This window comes from Solanum dulcamara, chromosome 8, assembly GCF_947179165.1.
Source record: "Solanum dulcamara chromosome 8, daSolDulc1.2, whole genome shotgun sequence".
Lineage (NCBI taxonomy): Eukaryota > Viridiplantae > Streptophyta > Magnoliopsida > Solanales > Solanaceae > Solanum > Solanum dulcamara.
In genome coordinates, this window is record NC_077244.1 from 2,662,765 (window position 1) to 2,685,383 (window position 22,619).

At 34.1% G+C, this 22,619-nt stretch overlaps 2 protein-coding genes across 6 annotated transcripts; both read right to left on the minus strand.

The window, feature by feature from the left end:
* Window positions 1–257: 257 nt before the first annotated feature.
* LOC129901021 (putative pentatricopeptide repeat-containing protein At1g12700, mitochondrial) lies at window positions 258–4,531 on the minus strand. Of its 3 annotated transcripts, none has more exons than XM_055976127.1 (3): window positions 2,566–4,531; window positions 981–1,335; window positions 258–490 (listed from the first exon to the last, which is right to left on the minus strand). In XM_055976127.1, the coding sequence occupies exon 1, from the start codon at window positions 4,481–4,483 to the stop codon at window positions 2,720–2,722; it is 1,764 nt and encodes a 587-aa protein (XP_055832102.1). In that variant the 5' UTR covers window positions 4,484–4,531; the 3' UTR covers window positions 258–490; window positions 981–1,335; window positions 2,566–2,719. The 3 variants fall into 3 exon arrangements, with proteins under 3 accessions (XP_055832102.1, XP_055832103.1, XP_055832101.1); XM_055976128.1 differs by lacking the exon at window positions 258–490 and having other exon boundaries at window positions 729–1,145; window positions 1,220–1,335; XM_055976126.1 differs by lacking the exon at window positions 258–490 and having other exon boundaries at window positions 729–1,335.
* Window positions 4,532–14,617: 10,086 nt separating this feature from the next.
* Window positions 14,618–22,599, minus strand: LOC129899371 (uncharacterized). 3 transcript variants are annotated; one of them, XR_008769500.1, is made up of 12 exons: window positions 22,493–22,599; window positions 22,379–22,399; window positions 22,183–22,283; window positions 20,056–20,113; window positions 19,897–19,940; window positions 19,715–19,795; window positions 19,008–19,078; window positions 18,601–18,711; window positions 17,604–17,686; window positions 17,243–17,459; window positions 16,100–16,330; window positions 14,618–14,985 (listed from the first exon to the last, which is right to left on the minus strand). XR_008769500.1 is itself a non-coding variant. In XM_055974318.1 (12 exons), the coding sequence occupies exons 1-12, from the start codon at window positions 22,512–22,514 to the stop codon at window positions 14,916–14,918; spliced, it is 963 nt and encodes a 320-aa protein (XP_055830293.1). In that variant the 5' UTR covers window positions 22,515–22,599; the 3' UTR covers window positions 14,618–14,915. The 3 variants fall into 3 exon arrangements, 2 of the variants coding, with proteins under 2 accessions (XP_055830293.1, XP_055830294.1); XM_055974318.1 differs by having other exon boundaries at window positions 16,247–16,330; XM_055974319.1 differs by having other exon boundaries at window positions 14,899–14,985; window positions 16,236–16,330.
* Window positions 22,600–22,619: the final 20 nt, after the last annotated feature.

Here is a 22,619-nt window from a genome sequence, read left to right on the forward strand (position 1 = left end):
ATTCATGTTTTTGTTTTTCTTGTAAGTAGTATTAATACCGATGCGTGATTGGTATAAAAAAAAATTAGTTATAACAAATATTATTTTATTTATCTCATAATATTAGTATTCGTGCATGCGTGGTTGGTATAAAAAAAAATTAGTTATAACAAATATTATTTTATTTGCTTGACCTAAACAATAGTACAGTTATGTAATTCTCTATTTATTTTTCTTTGCATTCACACTAATAATAAAAGTAAAACACTAAATGGGATTCCATTTGCATCATGTTGCAAGGTTAAATGAATGTCTTGATTCACATTAATCTTCAAAGAGAATTACAACCAAAGATTAACCATACATGCCCAGGAGTACATGACAACACCAATGAACAAGTCACTAGAGAAAGTTGACACTGATACATAATGATACAAAATAGGATACACATGGCAACTTTCTAGCCTCGTATGCAGATGACCCCTCCCGTCTATAACATCAACATTAAGCCCTGGCAACTTCAAAACTTACTGCACGATTAGACACCCAAAGGGATCGCATTGTCTCCAACTTTGAAGCATTGGACAACAGAGACTCATTGTCAAAGTGTAGGATCAAAAATCAAATAACTGAGAAGTCTTTAATCCAGATAACAACTATGCAACAGTAAGTTATTCTCCATATAGCTAACCAGCAAATTATTCAGAGAAATTACTCGACATTAATCATTCAGCTACGTTATTTCAGTATACACCGAAGCTTATCTATGCTGTTTATTTATCCCTAGCAGTTTTCAAAATCAGCATAACAATGAATAAGTTAGGATTATTGTTCTTCTCTGAGAGACTTCTGCTTTGACAACTAGACAACACGCTCAGGAGGTATTAGGATGATAACCATGAACAACATTTCTATTTTATCACAAGCACAGTTAATGTACCGAGTCTCGAATGTTAAAACAAGCAAATCTATACAAAAGTAAAACACAAACTAGAACCTACCCACAACTGCTCCAAATTGTGACAGTCACTGATGAGTTTGCCAAGACCAGGTATTTGAATGGCAGCATAGCTTAAATTCAAAGAGGTGAGTTTGGAGTAGACTGGATAAATAGTAGGCTGGCACGGCCTCCCAAACCTCACTCAAGCTTTTGAGTTGATTGCAGCCTGAAAAAGCTTGAGATACGTTAACGAAACTTCAGAAACATCAGCCTGTATGTCAGCAGTGTAGGATCCGGTACCATATTCAACCAACTGGGAGGCATGGCGAAGAACTCCTCTGAATGCAAAGAGGTCTCATCAAAGCTGGGTAGAAAGTTGGATCTTCAACGATGCACCTATTGATGATCTCTATCACCTGTGCCAGCATCATAACACGATGCAGGTCGAATAACATCAGTACATGAAATGTATAGTATGTAAAATGACTGAAAGCAAACTTACTCAAGATGCTCAACTCTGAAAGTAACTCAACCGCCCCACAACCGCATAAAGCCAAACCTGCCCTGTTGCCATCCCTACCCCAGATGATACATTATTTTCTGCTATTACCAAAGTTATTACACCATCTCCAGTTTCCAGCAGCCTTCTTTATGATTCTGACAGCATGTTGTTCCGTTACTCCATGCTCAGAAATAGCTTATAGACTAAATTTAATCTCCCCCAAAAACACCTTTAACTCTGTGCTTACTCACTTTGTTCCGCCTAGGAGTGGTAAAATCAACACAACCTGTCCGATGTTTTTCTAGTTTCTATGAGTTGTAATCCAACTCGTTAAAGATCGTGTAACCCACCAAGTCAAAATGTAATCCAGCCCAAACAAGCAATGAATATTAGAAAAAAAAGAATCTGAAAAATACTTATGATTTGCTATTTGGATAGAACTCCTATCCAAACTTAAGTCTATCAAAGAATAATGCTTTGGCAGGTGAGTAAAAAAGCTCTAACCAAGTAAAGTGACCAGTTTTAAATTTGTTCGACATAATGAAGTTACCAAAAACAAGCATTACAGACAATACTTATGCATATTAATATTTGAATACTTTCCTGAAATGTCAATTATGATAATAAATATAGCAAAATAACTTACAAGTTGTTTTGCTTTTCTACAGCAAATATTAATCAATGTATCACGGTAATTGCAAGAACTGTGATATGTTTAGAAAGAGGGGAGAGGTTGAGTTATATAGGACGAGTTGGGTTATTACACTCATTGTTTGACCCAAGCAAACTTTGGGTGGGTTGGGTCTTGACCCAATAATTAATTTGACCCAACCCACCCATTTTCCCCCGCTGATTAAGCCCCCAATCATATTGGAGCAAAGAGAGGGTGAGGGTCAACAGTATCCCCTCTACTAAATTGCCCCATCTCCACACTCTTAACTACATAACTGGGATCATGTCAACCACCATCCAATACATTAAAACCATTATTAATAGAATACCTTTAGTGAAAATGATATTCCTAGACTTAAAATGTTTATACATAAGGGAACTCATCTTATTCCTCATATTAAGAGAGCAGTAATATCTGATTTCCAGAATAAAGAAGAGTGGAAAAACAATAAAAATATAAGAAGTGGTGTACCTTTTCAATAAGACTGCCTGCAAAGCCCAAGCGACGTTCGCATTGCCATTTTTTCTGCTTCCACAACAGCATTAGAAACCATTTCTTTTGCAGTGCTAAAAGGAAATCGTATCACAGTGATAGTGTAGCCGAATAAATCAGGCGAAAGAAATATTCACTCCATGATTTTTGAGTGAAGCTCTAGTATCATGTCGAGGACGGACGGACTATCCCTTAGAACGTTTAGCAATAACTCAGTTGTAGTTGCATCGAATGAGAAACCCCTACCAGTCATTTCCTTCATAAAAGTTGTCATTTCAGTAATTTTGCTACACCTGAGAAATCCCCGCACAACGACATTGTAAGTGACGTCATTTGGCAAATAACCATTCTCCTCCATTTTTCTTAGCATATCATTAGCTTCATCTAACAATCCTTCAAGACAAAATCCATTTATCATCTGATTGTATGTTCTCGCATTCGGAAGCAATCCAATCAAAGAAAGCTTCTCAAAAATAGCATGAGCTTCGTTGAGTTTACCATTTTTGCACAATCCATTGATGACAACATTGTAAAGTTCAATATCAGTATTTGCTTTCTTTCTTTCCAACTTATTAAAATAAGACATAGCTTCTTCAACAAGTCCATACTTAAAATAACCATTGAGCAAAGTGCGATGAGTGGATAAATCAGGTATGGACCCTGCCGATAACATCTCACCGAAGAATGTTTTTGCATAGCCTTTTCTTCCAACTTCAAAAAGACCTTGCAGGATAGTATTGTAGGTAATGATATTAGGCTTTGATCCCTTTTGAGAAATTTCATGAAATAATTGCATGGCCTTGGCCAAATTTTTTTTCTTACAGTATCCATTTATTAGTATGTTATAGCTAATAATGCTAGGCTCAAAGCCCTTATCAATCATGATATCAAAAATTCTCCTCGCACTATCCACTTGACCACGCAAACAATATCCATCCATTATCGCATTGTAGGTGATTATATCAGGCTCTACACCCTTTTCGACCATTTGTTTCATTACTTCTTTGGCATCTTCAGCTTTCCCTTCTTTGCATAGTCCATCTATTAGTATGGTGAAGGTGCGCACATTTGGATAAATATTAAGGTTCACCATATCAGAGAACAAAATCTTAACTTTTTCCCACTGACCAATCCTACACAAACCATCAATTATTGAATTATATGTGACTATGTCTGGAGGAATGCCTCTCTTCTTCATCTCATTCAAAAGGTTGATAGCAGCATCTAAGTTTCTATCTTTGCAAAGGGAATCTATGACAATGCAGTAGATATATATGTCGGGCTTAGTGCTCCCTTGTTCCATTAACCGGAGCAAACTTAAAGTTTTTTGAGTGTGGCCCCTTTTGCTAAGCCCATTCATGACGGTTGCATACATGACTTCGTTGGGCTCACAAATCTTCTCTCTCACCAATTTTTTGAACAATTCAACTGCATCTTTGACTTTATTTTCAGCAAAGATTCCCCTTATTAGAGTTGTAAAGGTGACAATATCAAATGGAATGCCATTCTTCAAGTAAATGGGTAACACCGAGAATGCACAATCAGAACGATGCATCAGACAATAACTATTAATCACGATTGTCAAGATGAACACATCAATTGGGATACCCAATTTCTGCATTTCTCGAAAAAGAGAAAGGACAGCAGAGTAATGCTTCATACTTAGCATATTCTTAAATAATTTAGAAAATTCGACAACAGAAGGAAGAGGCTTCATTCTAACCATTTGATGGAAGAAAGTAACAGCATCATCTAAATTGCTACCCTTTACTGAAATGGATTGATTACTGTAATGGCATGAAGAAGAATAAGTTGTTACTGTAATTGGCGAAGCAGCAAAGAAAGAGATAAAGGGAATACCATTGCCATTGCCATTGCATAGAGAAATTCTCCTCATCTTCTTCAATGGTTGTATCTCAGCGTGCCCTATTTTTGCAAGAAAATCATTCGTAATTCAAAACAAACTTTTCATTTGGTATATAAATGAAAATGGGTTTAAAAGGTTTTTCCGGGTAGGATAAGGGCATGGGTCGGTTTTTGGGTCGGATATTGGCTGAATTTTGTTGGTTAATATAAATGTTATCTGTCAATTAAATAATGATTTGGCAATTCCACGTGTAATATAAAAATAAAAAAAAATTCCAACAAAGCTAAAAGGGGTATATATGCGCTCAAATGTAGACGGCGAGGATATGAGTGAGCTAAACTTCAAACGGAGGGTATATCTAGACATTTTCGACAAGTTCAGAGGCATATTTGACCGTTTTCCCTATTTTCTACTCTAATTTTTTCTCTCTATCATATTATTTCTCTCTCTTTCTCTTCCTTTATTATACTTTCTTTTCTTTGTTATCTATATATTATTATTATTATTTCATAACACGTTATAAGCACGAAACTCTAATTTTCTCCGGATAAGTTAACTTCTACCTCAGGTATGTAATTTGTTATTTCTAAATTAATTTCTACGTCAGTTTTCATCATGTTAAATTTATCAAAACTTGAGTTTGTGGCACTTGACATTACCGAAAAAATTATTTGGTATGGATTCTTGATGCTGAAATTCACCTTGACGCTAAAGGTCTTGGTGATACTATTAAACAAGGAAATAAAGCATCAACCCAAGATAAAGTAAAGGTCATGATTTTTCTCCGTCATCATATTCACGAAGGATTAAAAACTGAATATTTAACTGTGAAAGACCTTCTTTAATTATGGACTAATTTGAAGGATTGGTATAACCACCTAAAACTTACGATGTTACCGAAAACTCGATATGAGTGAATACACCTTCGATTTTAAGATTTTAAAACTGTGACAGAATATAATTCTGATATTCACAAAATAAAATTCATATTAAAATTATTGGTGGGATTATTGACTACTTAAAAGACCATCAATTTTTCATGATTTGTCATATTCATCATGATAACTCTTGTTGCTCTTTAACCACTGCAAAAGTAAGTGTGATTGCATTCTTATACATATTAATGAACTTTGTCTTAAAAAAAAAAAAGGTACAGTCTTTCGATTGTGGGTACAATCTTTTGGTTAGATCATAACTTATTTATATTGATTATTGAAAGGCCTAATATAATATTATTTATTATATTTTAAATTTATTTATTATATTTATTATGTTTTATTGAAATATAATTCAATTATGCATATAATTATAAAGTGATAATAGTTTAAAGATTTGTGATTGAATTTCACCGCATCTTGGCCTATTATGCCATTGATTGAAGTTATGATGATAGATTCAAGGATAAAACATTGGATTAAAGTTCCAATGTAATATATTGATGATATAATGATGACTGAGCAAATTGATATGCTCTTGATAAAAATTGTGAAGTCTGTTTCATTGAATATGCTCTATTCTTTGAAGAGAATGTGATAGCAATAAATTAAAAGTCTGAAAAGTGACAAGATAATTTTGTGATTGAACATATTAATATGGGCTTGAAGGGACAAAATAATAATTGTCATCGTTGTGATAGTTATAAAAGAAAGAACATTATGGGTTCTCAAAATGATACTTCAAAGAGTGAAAGTATTTTTTGTCATCAAATTTGGTATGAAAGGTATTGGGCACGCGGTTGCTATGCTATCTAATTTGATTTTATAAATTCTTCATCAATAAAAAAATATAAAGTGGTGATACACTTGACCTTTTAAAAGGTGATGTTGAGGTGTGTCATATAAATATGATAAATTTCAAAACATGACAATGAATTTCTAATGAAGAATTACGAAGCACATACATATGATTATAGTTCATTTCTTGAAGAGAATGTGACTTGTGGTAAGCCTCATGAATGCTCGACTATTATTGAAAGTGAATGTGGCAAGAGATAATGAAAATTATGAATAATGACATGCTCATTGAATGAATGTCACAACTCACCTCTATGAGAGGTTTGAGAGAAATAAAGAAATTTTATTATGATATAAATGATCAATAGTCAAGTTCGTTTGGTACGTCACAAATATTGTGATATGTTTTATTATGACCTATCAAAAGGGCAAAAGAAAGAAATAATTTTTGCCTATAAGATTGTGGCCATGAAAAAAAATGAAAATTATTACTTGCACAAAATTGTCATTGAATATGTACATATGTATGTCAAAAATATTTTGTCAGGTATTATATACATAAAAGGAAGATATTCATGGCAAAAATAAATCAAGGAACAAATTTTACTTATAATGATTTTGACCATGACAATGATGATATAAATTTCTTATTGAAGGAGATATCCACCATATGGACAATGATATGAAATATGTGGTAATATCCAAAGTTAATAGCTTTAGTGAAATAATGTGCTACTACCCAAAGAAATAAAATTCTTCATGATTATGAAATTGTAGTAAGTCTCGAAAGAAACTTTTTTTTAGTTTCAAAGAAAGTGTCAAAAAGAAAAAAAATGAGATTATAAAATATGAGAAGTTTTAAGATATTCATATTAATTTACTACAATCAAGTGGGTTATAAATAATTACATGAAATACTGGCCATTTTTTTTATGTTGTCTGTGGTACATAAATTTTGACATGATGATGAAATCATATGCAAAAGAAAATTAGAAGTTTACTGAAATAAATATCAGTTGGCATGACCGGTTGACCATCCCGGATCAAGTATCCTAGCGGCTGAGGGTGACCTATAAAAAAAAGGAGAGGGGAATAGATCAAGTATCCTAGCAGCTGAAAAAGAGTTGGTAGTTCAGAGGTTGACTCAAATGAATAAGAATCCTATGCACAAAGTGATGATTGCAAAGGATGGCAAATATCATTTTGACTATGATTATTTATTAAACAAGTTCTTTTTTCACTGCAAGATGAATTTGGTGAAGAAATTATAGGGATAGTAAAGTAATTCTTCTTATTAACCATTTTCATTGAATGTGAGAGAGTTGAGAGAAGAATGGGCAACAAAGCAAAGTCTCAGGTGTCAAGACATTTTGGAACAACAAGAGAAACTGAATGCAGATCTGGAGAAGATAACCATTGCAGTGGCAAAGTGTAATAATGAAATTGCTAGAATGAAGTAACCTTGCAGCAAAGTCTGACTCAAGGACCAGGTTGTGATGAGACTTTTTAGAAAGAAAATACTGATTTGAAGGCATAAGTTCATGCTTTAACTTCTGAAAATAAGAGTCTCATTGTGAAGTGGAGGACCTGACCAAACAATTGTTATATGCTTATGCGGCTGAAAATGAGCGCATAATGATGGTTCTCCATTCTCTTGTCCCTCATCTTACCTCTTCCTAGTCCTATTTTTTTCTTATTCGAATGTATTTCTTTGTTGTCTCCATGGATATAACTGATCAGTTTCCTTATGCATTTTTGTTAATGAAATGTTTTTGACGTTGTTCTGATGAACTATGAATGAAACTTTGCCTCTATGTTGACTATTCTTCCTTTCTTGTTCTTGGCTAGTTCATTTATGTTAATGTTGTCCCAGTGGCCATGAATTGATCAAAAGTGCATATTATTCTACTTGATTTAATGTTCTGACTTTTTTATGATGCCAGAAGGGGGAAGAAGTATTAATGACAGGTAGCCAGTTCAGTTCAGTTCAAGGGACCTGGTCCATATGATAGGGGGAAGATAATTTTGAAGGAATGCTACAAGGAGGGACATGAGAGACAGGAGAATAGTTTGTCATCATCAAAAAGAGGAAAATTATAGTTTGGATTTTGATAATTTAACAAGCTATCGTACAACGAATGACATAAGGGGGGACATGAGAGACAAGATGTGAATGCATGGAACCTAGTCGCATTGATAAAAGGGAAGGTTCATTGAACGTGCATGGGAGACCTGATCACATTGATAGGGGGAAGTTCACTAGAAATCAAAAACATAGGCACATAGGCTGTTATGTTCATGCTGGTTAGGAAGGCTATGCGACAGGGAGAATACATTGGGACCTGGTCGCATTGATAAAAGAAAGTTCATTGAAAGCAAGAACACAGGCACGCATGGTTTGTCATCATCGAAAAAGGCTAAAATATTATAATTTGGGTTTTGATGCATCAACAAACCATGGGACTTGATTAGCGGATCTGGTCCAGTTGTGTTCATAGTGTCTCTCGAAGCTATGTGACAAGAGGAACTGTCCGACAGGGGAAATGTATGAGGGACCTGGTTAGTAGAAACATGAACACAGGTCCGTATGGTTTGTCATCATCAAAAAGGGGTAAAATGATATATATGTGTTTTGATGATTTAACAAACTAACATCAACACAGGTCCGTATGGTTTGTCGTCATCAAAAAGAGGGGAAATGTTATATATGTGTTTTGATTATTTAACAAACTATGGATATGGTAAAGAGACCTGGTCACATGATTAACGCCTGTCAAGGGCAAAAAAGTAAAGTACAGTTGTGAAGCTGCAAAAGCTGCAGAGGTTGGTGGACACTACAGCAGAGGTGCATATTCTCATTTTATGAATCAATAAACCATAGACGGACCTGTTCACATGAACGATGTGTATCACAGATCAATGGGAACCAGCTGTAAAAATTATCACCACATATTGTGGTTGGTGGGCAACAGCTGAAGGACAGCAGAAGCCCAGCCAATCAATCAGAGGATACTAGGTTGTTTCGTCCATATGTTAAATACTATCTTTAGGACATGAAACAAGTTAGTTTTACACATCATATTTACAAGGCAAAAAAAAAGGTGTGTGTGCTCAAAAGAAAGAATAACTTCCTCAAGGCAGCAAGGGACCTGATCGAGCTACTATTGAAGAATAGTTTTTTAGGTTGTTGCTTTATTGTAATGTTGAGTCTTGTGTGCTAAATATTGTAAGATCAGTTCCTACACTATAAAGGAACATTGATCAGTTTGTTTATCATAAGTTTGTTGGTTCTTGGTTAAATGTTGACCTTGAACCAGTGAGTTGAAGTCTATATTAACTAAGGGATAGTTGTGTGGTGGGTAATAGTTTTATTGCTTAATTTCCGAGTCATTGCTAGAGTTAGCTTTGACCAAGTATTCAAAGTTTATGTCAACTAGAGTTAGTTAGGGTAGTGGGAAATAGAGATATTCTTAGGCTCAAAGTCGTGTAATAGAGGTATTGCAAGCCGAGGGGTGGAGAGAGTTAGTGTCTAGTTACAATAAGTTGTAATAGACTACTTTGCTCTTGCATCTCAGTGAAGAATGGTTGGTGAAATCCTGTTGGACAGGTCGTGGTTTTTCCTCCCTTGAGCAAGGAGGTTTTCCATGTAAAATCGTGTGCATTATATTTACTCCCTAGTTCGTTTTAGCAGTTACATTTCTGTCAAGGGACCTGGTTCATTGACACAGTGGTGGACTCGTATAAGCTAACATGATGGAATCACATGCAAAAATAAACTAGAAGTTTACTGAAATAAATATCAGTTGGCATGACCGGTTGACCATACCAGATCAAATATAATGCGAAAATAATTGAGAATTCATGTGGTTATACTTTGAAGAAATAATAAACTCTTCAAGAATTTTCTTAGGTTGTTTATTCTCATGATAAAATTATCATTGTATCAGCTAAGGTTAGGATAGTATCCCCTGAATTTTTGAAATCTATAAAAAGGTGAATATGGGTCCGTTCACCTGCCATGTGGACCGTTTACTATTATATGATGTTAATACATGCATCTATGCTATGATCACATATGCTTTGTTGTTTGCTCGAATTATTAAATCAAGAGTACATTTCAAATTATAAAATTATATTGATGAAACTGGTTTATATCCAAGTAGGTTTAAGCAAATGTTATATGCCTTCAATTAAAGCTAAACACTGATTATGAGAACAAAACTTTCAAAATAAATTTGGCATGAGATGTGCTATTTCAAATATAACAACACATGTACGCATCAAGCCAACAAGGATCCCCTATTATAATTAGTTGAGGTTCAGGAACCAAATAATTCTCATCTAAAAATTTAAATGTGCAATATAAGATTCAATTGCTCCACCATTATGTAATGCACAAAGATAAGTCCCCAAATACGGTGGGGCGAATGTTAGATTTTCTAACATTGGGGATGGATGAAAAGCAACTGAAAAATAAGCTATATATATGAATTATTAGTGGTATGATCCTTCTTCAAAGATAATGCAAGTCAATTGTCAGATGCATTTGTTGACCCTATGTTATAATCGAGTTATAAATGCTCCAATGAAAATTTATTAAAGGACATAATGTATGATATACCTGAAGCGTGATAAATAAATCGATTCCAAAGATAAAATTTCTTGAAGAAAAAAAGGAGCAAATGATCTAGATGGTCATAATAATGAGGCAAGTGTTATAAAAAGAGCACCATGACATTCATAAAACCTTGGCAAAGGTTCAGGTATCTGAAAATGATGAAAAATAAAAAGAGCTCAACAAGTTATGTCATATCAGAATCGATATCAAATAACTGTTGACAATATATTTATTATAATGTAGCGCTCAAAATTATAAATGATGACGAGGATCTTTAATTCAAATCTGTCAAATAGTATCGATAGATTAATGATCTGCCAAAGAAAATATGCAATTCAAGTATATTATATTTCACTTGGAAAAGTGATGTTTGGGGCTTATAGTCCATATACCAAGATATAATGTCAGTGGGGTACAAATGGATGATTATGATAAAAATAAAATAAAAATCGTAAAATATAAAGTACTATTGTGCCTTGGGGCATACAGATTTTTCGCAAAAATTCTGACATTATTGTATGGAGATGTGTTCTCCTGTGATGGATGCAATGAGGCTTCTTTTAGTCTGACAATATATGAAGAACTTGAATACGTATAATAAATGACGATCATGTCTAGCTAGACAGTATATTATATGAAAATTTATGAATGATTAAAATATTTTAAAGTGATTTTATTGAGTACGCCAATAGTCATAAGATCACTTTCGATCTCATTAAAAATGATAAGAAAATGTCATGTCATATTACAATTGGTGCACCTGTGTATCCTGCTATTACCATTCATGATATTATAATTATTTATGTGCATACAAAATATAACATGACTCTTATCGATAAAGATGTCAAAGTGAATCAAATAATGATTTATAAATTTATTTATTCTAACCAATCGTGTCAAGGTTTATTGATTATGAAACTACAGAAAATTATTTGATTAATATGAAGTTTGATCTCACGAAAATTATTTGCTTTCATATGAAAATACTGTTAATCATGTTGTTTTACAAGACAATAAATTATTGTCATGAAAGTCTCTATCACTTGACTATTACTACAAACAAGTCGAATGAGCAATTCATCTACATCGACGAGGTCATAAACTAAGTGATTGTCAAGAATGTATTTGGCTGAACTCAAAGACTCAACACATCTAAGAGATAAAAAAAAATATATCAGGATATGTTCAAGGATGCAACATATTCATGAATATGATTTGGTCACAAAGATACATTCAATATCAACATTTGAAAAACTAAGTACAAGATCGAGGGGCATCCTTCACGAGAATTAAGTAATGTTTTAATCATGGGGAGTATAATGCGCGCTGCACTCTTTTTCCCTTAGCTGAGTTTTTGTCCCACTGAGTTTTCCTGCTAAGGTTTATAATGAGGCAGCTACCAATGCGTATTACTAGATATGTGTACTCTTTTTCCTTCATTAGGACTTTTCCCAAGGGTTTTTTCTAGTAAGGTTTTAACAAGGCACATTATCTATTGATGAGCTCTAATGAGCACTAAATACATCGGATTGTGGATGCCTATTATACAGTTTTCGGGATAAGTTTGAAATCAAGCAGACAATTTACAAGCAGCTCCGCAAGCAGGTTTATATAAACAACTTATACAAGCAGGTTTCTATAATCAGCTTTACAAGCAAGTTTCTACAAGCAACTTACAAAGTAGCTTTCTTCAATCTACTTTTAATGAGGCAGCAAATATTTATGTATATTTTCTTTCTTTGTACATGAACATTAGGGTTGTACAGGGCAAACTGATAAATCGCACCAAACCGACAAATCGAACCAAATCGGGAAAAAAACCGACTAGTGATTTGATTTGGCTTGGTTTGGTGTTTGGAAAAAAACTCAATCATTAAAGGGTTGGTTTGGTTTTAACTAAAAAATGTCAAATCGAACTCAAACCGATCCGATTATAGATATACTACTCTTAAATTATGTTATACATAAAAATATTTATTAAAATGTAATTTATAAATATTTTTTTATAATTTTTCATAATTTTGTTTTCTTTCTTACATTTAGATTTGGACTTGAGAAGCCCATCTAAATAATATACAAAAAAAGCCCATCTTATAAAGTTATATTATAAAGTTAAAACTTCAAACAGTATTCTGCCCCCATCTTATATACTGATATTTTGTACTAGAACTCTTTTTAAGAAGCACTGTTCTGTGCTTTTTATTAGATACTATGAAAAACCCAAAAAAACCGAAAAAATCTAAAAAACTCGAAAAAAATTGATATCAAAAAATTTGACTTTTATTGGTTTAGTTTGGTTTATTGATTTAATAACCCGACACAAATGGTTTGATTTGGTTTGTAAAAAATTTGAACCATTCCGGTTCATGTACACCCCTAATGAACATACAAGGGGGAGTGTTGTAAAACAAGTGGATATTCATGGGACTCATTTTCACTGTAGTTGAATAGTATTTTCATTGTAGATGAATAGTACTTTCACTATAGATGAATAGTATTTTCATAGCTCATGCATTTTCTTATTGTAGATCGATCATTTTTCAATAATTTTTTCCTATAAAAAGGCATCGCATCTGCAATATGAAATTACACACAGATAATATTTTCTACTCTAATTTTCTCTCTCTATCATATTATTTCTCTCTCTTTCTCTTCCTTTATTATACTTTCTTTTCTTTGCTATCTATATATTATTATTATTTCATAACAATATATACCTATTAATTTTATTTCAAAATAAAAGGTGTTGTTTTACGTAATCAAAAAGAATTTAACGATGTTCTTCCAATTTTATCTTTAATTAAATAAATGGATTTTACATAATCTAGAAACGGTTCCCTTTGTTCCAAACTAAGTATTTCAAGAAGGAATTAATGTTGTTCTTCCAAAAAAAATTCTTATTTAAATAAAACTCTAAAGAGCTAGATTTTTTTTAAGGTATTTATTAAGGATAAGTTAGTAAACGTAGGGTATCCCTCCTTTTACAAGGTAAGAAGGGGTAGAGAAAATGTCTCGAGCCAATGTTCGAATATCAGCCAATACGGTGTTGAAGTAACTCATACCACACAACTCCTTTTTTTCTTCTTAGGGATGAGTAGTTTATTAATGGATGAGTCCAAGCTAAACACATTACTTAATTTGAAATGAAAGAAGTAGTAAAGAGCTATATCTTTTTAAAGATATTTGTTAAGAGTAAATTAGTAAAAATACATTTCACTTTTTAAGAACGAATGTGCCTACGATAAAAATACCACTTATCTTGAAATAAAACTGAAGGAAGGAAATTGACTTAGAGGTGATTTGGTCAGCATAAATAATGCTCACTTTGTTTCAATTTGATTGACTTACAATTTCCAGTACATTATTTATAAATCATAATTTGTTCATCTAATAAAATTGTATCAGAAAATTGAATAAGTTTTAATAGTCTTAACAAACGGTGGGAGTTGTGATATTTACAAAAATAAGTATCAACCTTTTAAATTCAAATTATACGTCCAAACAAAATTTCACCTCAAAATAATCTATACTTTAACACCAGTTTGAAGAATTTTATATTTAAATCATGATCCCAAATCACATGTTCAAACGCTGATTTGAAATCATAACTTCAATCACATATACAAACACAAGCTTAAAATCAATACTTTCAAATTTACATCTAAATCCCTACAAAAGTATAATTTCAAATTCGTGTTCAAACTCCTACTTTAGTAGCAACAATTGCCATATAATTCCAACAGTATGTTGAAAAATCACTCTCTTGCTAACACAATTTGCAAAATAGTACATGAAACTTCTAACAACAAAATATAAAGAAGCATGAGCCACTTCATAATTAGCTTTAGTATAAACAACTTGAAGAAAATGATCCGTTGTTGTTGTCAAGAGTGGAGCTAGAAGTCCTGATACGGATTCGACCGATTCCAATAACTAATGCTCAAACTTAAACCTGAGAGCTTTTTTTTTTCCTCAAACAAAACAAAAATAAATTTTATAATTTTAAATGTCTACTGACAGTAGCATTTGTTTTTAAAAAAACTAAAACTAATCCAAAAACTTATTGTTTGTTTTCTCATACACTATTAAAGACTAGCAGAGTACAACAACTTCATAGAGCCTCCCTACCACTAGCAAGAAGGGCTTCAGCTGCAGAATCCAAATCATGAGGAAAGAAAACCCTGAAAATGTTCACGGTCACGCAAATGAGCTAAAAATTTCATGAGTGACTCAAGAACATTACAACAACAACAACAAACATAGTGTAATACAATCCCACATGTGGGGTCAGGGGAGGATAGAGTGCACACAGACCTCACCCCTACCTTGAGAAGGTAGAGAGATTGTTTATAATAGACCCTCGGCTCAAAGAATGATAAAAAAAGAAAAGAAACAAGAAGATAATAAGATAACCAGGACTAAAAGAACATGTAGTAATAGAAATCTAAAAACAAGGAGAAACAAGAATAATACTACTCAAGAGAAAGAAGAAATATGTCTGACTATCTTACTAACCATCTAACATAATTCTTGACCTCCACACCCTCTTATCGAGGATCATTATCCTCGGATAGCAAAATTGCATCATATCCTGCCTAATCACCTCACTCCTAATACTTTTTTTGACTCAAGAACATTATGTAAAAGAAATTGCAGGGCCATCTCCAACCCAACACTATATTTTACACCAAATTTTATTTAGGTGTAAAATTTAATGTTTTTGAACTTCAGCCAACACTATATTTTACACCATTTTAGTGTGTAAATAGTGTCGCACCAAAATTGGTTGTGACACTATTCATCAACACTAAATCACTTTTTCATTATTTTATTATTATTCGTATTATATAACATTTTTGAAAATATAAATGAAATAAAAATAATAATATAATAAAGAGAAAAGAATATTCTTTTTTAGTGTAAAAATTTAGTGTAGTTGATGGGAGTTGGTTCACACTAAACCATTCTTACATAATGTACTCGAGTCAAGGGTAATGTCCTTAGTGAGCTGAACTTGCGTCATATCCTGCCTAATCACCTTACCCCAATACATTTTTGACTCGAGAACATAATGTAAAAGAAACTGCTTAGACATGGAACTTCTAGCAAAAGGCTCTCTCCCCAGGAATCAAGAAATAGCAAAAAAAGAAAAAAGCCAGGCTCTCTCCCCAGGACTCAATAATTGCTGAGATGCCTAAGGTTTGAGATAATCTCTTGGCTAAAAAGAACCAAAATTTTCAAATCCTACTATAAGAAAGCATCACTTGGCCCCAAAAGTAAGAAGAATGGGAATACCTTGAAAGGCATCCAAGTTTTGCCTTAGGAAATGAAAATTAACCCTCATTTTCCAATTGTTTAGCATGTCTTTCTGTATTAAAAAAGCCATCTCCTTTCTTGCAGTACGAGTATAGAGATGTGAAATAGAGGAAACCTTATCATCACCTGCACGTATTATGGTACAGTGTCTGGCTCAGTTGGTCTATGTCAGCGATACCTTTAGTGCCAGCAACAACTTCAAGCACTTGCCTGGGAAGAAGGGAGTTGATATTTTTCAAGATATCAAGATCAAACTCGACATACAGAGAATCATATGCAGCTAGTAGTACTACTATATTGCCAAGGCACAAGTAATGGGAAAATTTTCCACAACAGAAACAATATACAGAGAACTAAAAGCATCTGGAACAAAGTAAAAGGGGATAAGCTGGTACTTTGCTTTTATTCATGGGATGAAAAAGGGATTACCAAAGAATACATTAGACTTAACTCCAAGTTTAAATTCAAACCCTACAACCCCCAACCACACCTTATTGCTGAAGCAAAAAACCACTTATTCTAGTAACTAATAAGACTAGAAAGTTCAAAATAGGCCCGATCATATTGGAAGCATTTGTGTTGACAGATCATAAATAGAAAGACAGTTTCAAGAAAGCTCAAGTATCCCAGATGAATAGTTAACACTTTTAACATATAATCTTTGAGTTTTCTCTTTTTCTATTTTTCCTTTTTTGGGGGTTTTTAATTTATTATTTTTTTGGACTGTGGCACTTGCCAATTTGAAGTTCAATGGGAGTGTATTGTAAGGCAAGTTCTTCTAGCTTCTCTGCTTCCATCCACATCTCAGATATTCTCCTTTTCCAGCTCTACTTAGAATGAGTTTGTCCATGTCTGTATCTTTTCCCAACTCTAAAAATGTTTAGATTACACAAGTATTGAAAGTAAATCTTTTAACATATAAAAGTGTATTTAAGGGATAAAAGAAGGGAAAACTAATACAGAACACTGGTAAACTATAAAGATTATCAAGTTTAGAAATATATGGAAGTTGTAGCTTTCATTTTCAATCAACTTCAATATCAAGAACACAGTTTCAATTGATGTTTATAAAAAAGGGAAAAAGAATCATATAACTAGCAATAAGAATGCTATGACACTCACCGAACTAAGCAAGGCTCATTGCGACCTTTGACAAGGCATTCTTGATCATGCTTATCCTTTTTCTTTGAAGGCCACGAGGATTTCACATACCTTATCCCAGCATGTGTATTCTTGATATCACAGTATGGTGAATCTGTCTCAATCATCATTCGCTCAACAGGTATACCCTTTACAACTTCAAGGTTCTCAGCTGTCTTGAGAGAGCAACCATTTATTCCTAATATAAGTAGTTCAAACAGAGAGACAGAAACATATTTAAGTAAATCAGGGTTTAGCAATTTAAGTATCTCATGGAAAACATAAGACCATGACAGCTTCTAAATTAAAAAAATAACAGAATACAATGGACCGGAGATTTCACCTATAAAAATGTTACTAAATGAAAGAAGTCTATCACAATCTTCAGCACTTCCGGTGAAAGAGTGTGCAACACCAGCAACAAACCTGCTCAACACACAATTGGTTTATCAGAATGCCATTTATATCAGTGTTGTCAAAGGCGTGCCATTTATATCACTGTTGTCAAAGGCGCGCTTAAGCCCTGAAGCAAGGCTCAAATGCTTCACCTCACTTGATGTGCACTTGAGTGTCATTATCAAATAATGCATATTTTTCCTTGCCAATGAGCTTCTTCTGATATTTCACTTTACCATAAATATTTTTCAATTTCTTTGTTAATATATTTGTCATTCATGCTTATAATTATTAGTCTTGGACTATAACATATATATTTATATATTTTCTCCCTTTGCGCCCATTTTAATTACAGCCCACACTTTATTTGCGCTTTACGCTTAAAGCCCCAACAGACCTTAGGGCTTTTGATATCACTGATTTATATAAAGCTGCAACAAATGTATGCAAATAAACTTGAACCATGATGATATTGTTTAATATCACTTAACCAAACAAAACAAGACTAGGGTACTGCCTCAACTCCATAAGACAGATATCCAGTCAAACAGCCTTTGAAGTTCACTGCAGTATTCTTGCAATAGCAAATCTCAGAATAAGCTGGCCCCATAAAAAAAATTGACATGAGGAGGTAAGGCTGTCTACATCCGCTTTTCCCTGAACCTGCATAGCTGGGAGCTTTCTAGTAATGGGGGTTTGGCTTCATCCCAAAAGCAGTAAGATAAATCAGACATAGTTGTGAAATCATGAGATACTGGAGGTTTATTACTTTATTTATACTTTCCCCCTTTAAGCTGGCTTATGGAAAACCTAAGGACTACAACCTATAAGAAGATCTTAGATTAATTAACCTGATCTTTCTGCTATTCTTCTTATCATAGTGATGAGGATTACAAGGAGAAAATAAAAGCCAAGCCATTTCGCACCATCTCCAAAAAATTTACCGATCCTTATTTCGTTGAAGAATGTCGCAAAAATCCTGAGAAGCTGCTCGCATGTGAAGAAACATTGGCAGTTTCATCGTATATGCTAACTCAAACTGTTTTTCAAAGTACCTATATTTCAAAATAGAAAGCAAGAGCACATCAGCGAAGTGGAAACAAGGTAAGACTACAAAACAATAGTCACCAAAAGGTGCACCCAGGCTACAATTCGAGGAAGAAGTAATTCCTTTGGAGAAAATGTCACCAAAAAGAGGGGTTTTCTTTAGGGGAGTGCTGGAGGTGAGTGGGAGGGATTGAGCAAGACAGCCCCGCCTCTTGCTTTTGCTTTGGGGGGGGGGGGGAGCGAGAGAGTTGTAAATTGTGGAGGAAGAACTCATAGGAGTCGGTGATTTGAAGCAGATACATACTTCTTCTGAATATCAGATGGACAAAAGTGAAGTCTATCATAGTCCAACCCACATTCGCCAATTGCAACCACCTTGTTTGAAAATGAATTTTGTCGTTAGCAAAGCAAGTAAATAAAGATAAACTATAAATATCTTTTAGGCACCAAGGAGATATAATCACAATTGAAATAGCTCCAAAAAACTTGCTAGCCAATAAAGAAAAGATTAATGCAGAAGTGTATATTCACGAGAGAAAAGGAATGAATCACATGATGGGCGACTAGCTATATCATTAGAATGCATTACAAATGTGCATCTTATGAACAAATCTTTGTCATTATAAACTAAACAGCCTCCAATGTTTGTTCACCGTCTTCCCTAGCACAACGTTAGGAAGTTAGCCCAGAAAGTAGATCTCCAAATGTTAGAGCTTGTAAAATTCTTAAAATCTTCTAAGCTCTTTTGGGGCAAAACTTTTTTTCCTTCTGTGATTTGCAGGCACCAATTCAGTATTATTTTGGTTATACTAATGTCTTTATAGGAAATATCCTTATCGAAAAAGTTTGGAGCAATTGAAACATAAGATCAGTTAACCCAGGAGCTTAAACTGCTCGTCGTTCACACATTAAGAATAGTTTTTCAAAAGTTGCTAATTTGAACAGGACATTTACTAAGAAGGTGTACGTTCAATGAATCCATAACCTTATATACAAAAAAATTGAACGTACTTTTCCTTTTTCTTTTCCCTCTTTAGCCAATGTCAAAAGATCCTGCAAATGCTTTTCTGGATCCCCACTGTCTTCAAATTCCTGATTGAGCACAGAAGAAGAAAATGACAAAACATCCAACATATATGAATGGGTAGGTATTTTTCTGTATGTCATTACAAAACATCAAGAGTGAAGCCCACTTTGCATCTTGTCGGGTGCACACCCACAGTACAGAAGAGTCTTGCTGCAAAAAGAGTTAGTTCTCAAGGTTAGACATGCCAATATATTTGAGAAGTCAACTCGCAGCAAATAAATAACATTAGTCAGAGTAATTAACTAAAAAAGGGCATATGGACAACCATCTGTTTCAGCAATGGCAAGAGCTTCCTTTGATTCTTCAAGAGAGCCACCAGTTACCTGGAAGGAAAACCTAACCAAATTATGATATTCAGCAGAACAAGTGAAAGGGAAGTTCATAGAATGGTTGTAAGACCATAAATGTAAGATGGGACAACAACATACCCAGTGAAATCCCACAAGTGGGGTCTGGGGAGGGTAGGATGTACACAGACCTTACCACTACCTCATGGAGATAGAGAGGTTGTTTCCGAAAGACCCTCGGCTCAAAAGTCACAGTCCCAAGTAAGATAGAAAAACAATATATATAGCATAATGGGAAAAAAAATGAAAAGCGATGCAAATTACAAGACAAGAACAACAACGATAACAAAGTAATATGATAATCAAAGGCAATAACAACACAACTATAAAGGCACGCCCAGACCTACGACCACCCTAAACCAACACACGGCAAGACACCATTTTATCCCTACTTACCCTAATCCGCGACCTCCACTCCTTTCTATCTAAGGTCATGTCCTCGGTGATATAAAGTAGCGCCATATCTTGTCTAATCGCCTCTCTCCAATACTTTTTCGGTCTACCCCTACCCCTCCGCATAATCCCCACATCCAACCGCTCACACCTCCTAACTAGGGCGTCGACACCCCTCCAAGTTCCAATATCCATAAGATGAGTGTTGCCATAATGAAAATGTTGATATGGATGTGCGATCATATTATGTCACTGATTTCTATTTGTCTGGGAACAAACTAGAGGGCTTTGGAACAAGTTTGAGACAAATATGGAGTTTACTCTTGTAAATGGAAGGAAAATCAGATTATGGAAAGATGCATGGTTGGGCCATATGCCACTAAAAAACCACGTCTTGGTTTTTTATTATCTATCAACAGGCCACAATGGGTCAATTGCAGAATTCTGTACATCACAAGACTGGAATTTGAGGTTTAGAAGGGATACATATGATTGGAAATGGAAAGGTTAGTCTCTTTCAAATGCTAAGCAACATTGTTTTGGACCACTACAAAAGGGACTCTATCAGTTGGAAGGGTCATTCCAAGCGTATTTTTTCAGTTACAAGTGGAAGAAATAGATGTATTTAGGATATGTAGAGAACTCTTATTGCTAGAGAACCTAATCTTCAAGTATATGATTGATTCCAACTACTGAGTAGTAGTTCTTGTTCTTGTTGTAGAACAAGCACGGTAATTAATCTTCATCCCTAATATTGAAAAAAAAAAAGATTATGTTACCAGTTTCAAAAAAAAAATGAAAAAAGAGAAATTTTTGTACTAGTATAAGCTAATTGAACAAAATTCTTTATCACCCAAATCAGTATAAACAGTAATAGGTTTATTTGGACTTGGTATTAGTCGTTTGGATAAACAGTTAAACTGACATATATTTCTTCTAACTATATCGGTGCAAAGTCAACGATTGAAGAAACAAACTAGACGAAATACAGAGACTGAGGGTCAACAACATAAATACCAGCAATTATGTATTACATTAAACATTTTCCTATTTTCCCTTTTCGTTAAGGGGCAGCCCGGTGCACTAAGCTCCTCATGCTATGAGCGGGGTCCAGTGAAAAGCCGAACCACAATACCATTTCTACAAAAGGATGTTTCCACAGCTCGAACCCGTGAAGAAACATGATTTTACAACAGAATGGTCCGTCTTTTAGTACACTTAAAGTGGTAAATCATTTGGATTTTTAACACATCAGAATTTGTTAGTCAAATTTGATATAAAATGTGAAATTTTATGTGCAATTACTGAAAGCAATCCACAAACAAGATAAAAGAAAACCAAATATTGGTAAAAAGCATTGTAAGATCCTTCAAAAAGCTCCACATTGTATCATCTTCTTTACCACAACAGCATTCATACAAAAAGGGCAGCCTGGTGCACAAAGCGTGTCCCGCAACAACCTACCCTACTGCAAGCATTAGTGAATGCTTCTACGACTCAACCCCATTCAAATAAAAAGGGAACCCCAGTCCACAAAGCATCCTGCAACAACCTACCCTACTGCAAGCATTAGTGTCTGCTTCTACGACTCGAACCCCATACAAACAAATCCAGTAAATAACAAACAAAGAGTAAGTGTGAAGGTTTTTTACTATTATTCGTTCAACTCCAGCACTCCATGCCCTTTTCAACACAGCTTGAATGTCCCCTATATGATATTGTTTTCCATTGTATATCCCTTTGAACATGCTATCTGAATTGTTGGGATTTCTTCAAAACTTAGAATGAACACGAAATAAAAAAAATTGAATCTTGAAAAATATACTTCTTGCTTTGCTGCTTACTTACCAGTGAAATTGACGGCTATATCTGCTCAAATAAGAAAATCCAATTATATAAATATCAAAATTGCTACTAATTACGATAAAATGACCCGGAAAACAGAAAGCAGAAAGATTTTACCTATCATTCGTACAGTCGCCATGGCAGCTCAAGATGTTTTTCGTTTGAAGAAAATATTTCTTTTTTATTATTTCCAAATAGGCACATAAATGTGCCTTCAATTTGATTTCACCTTTTTTGCCCGCAA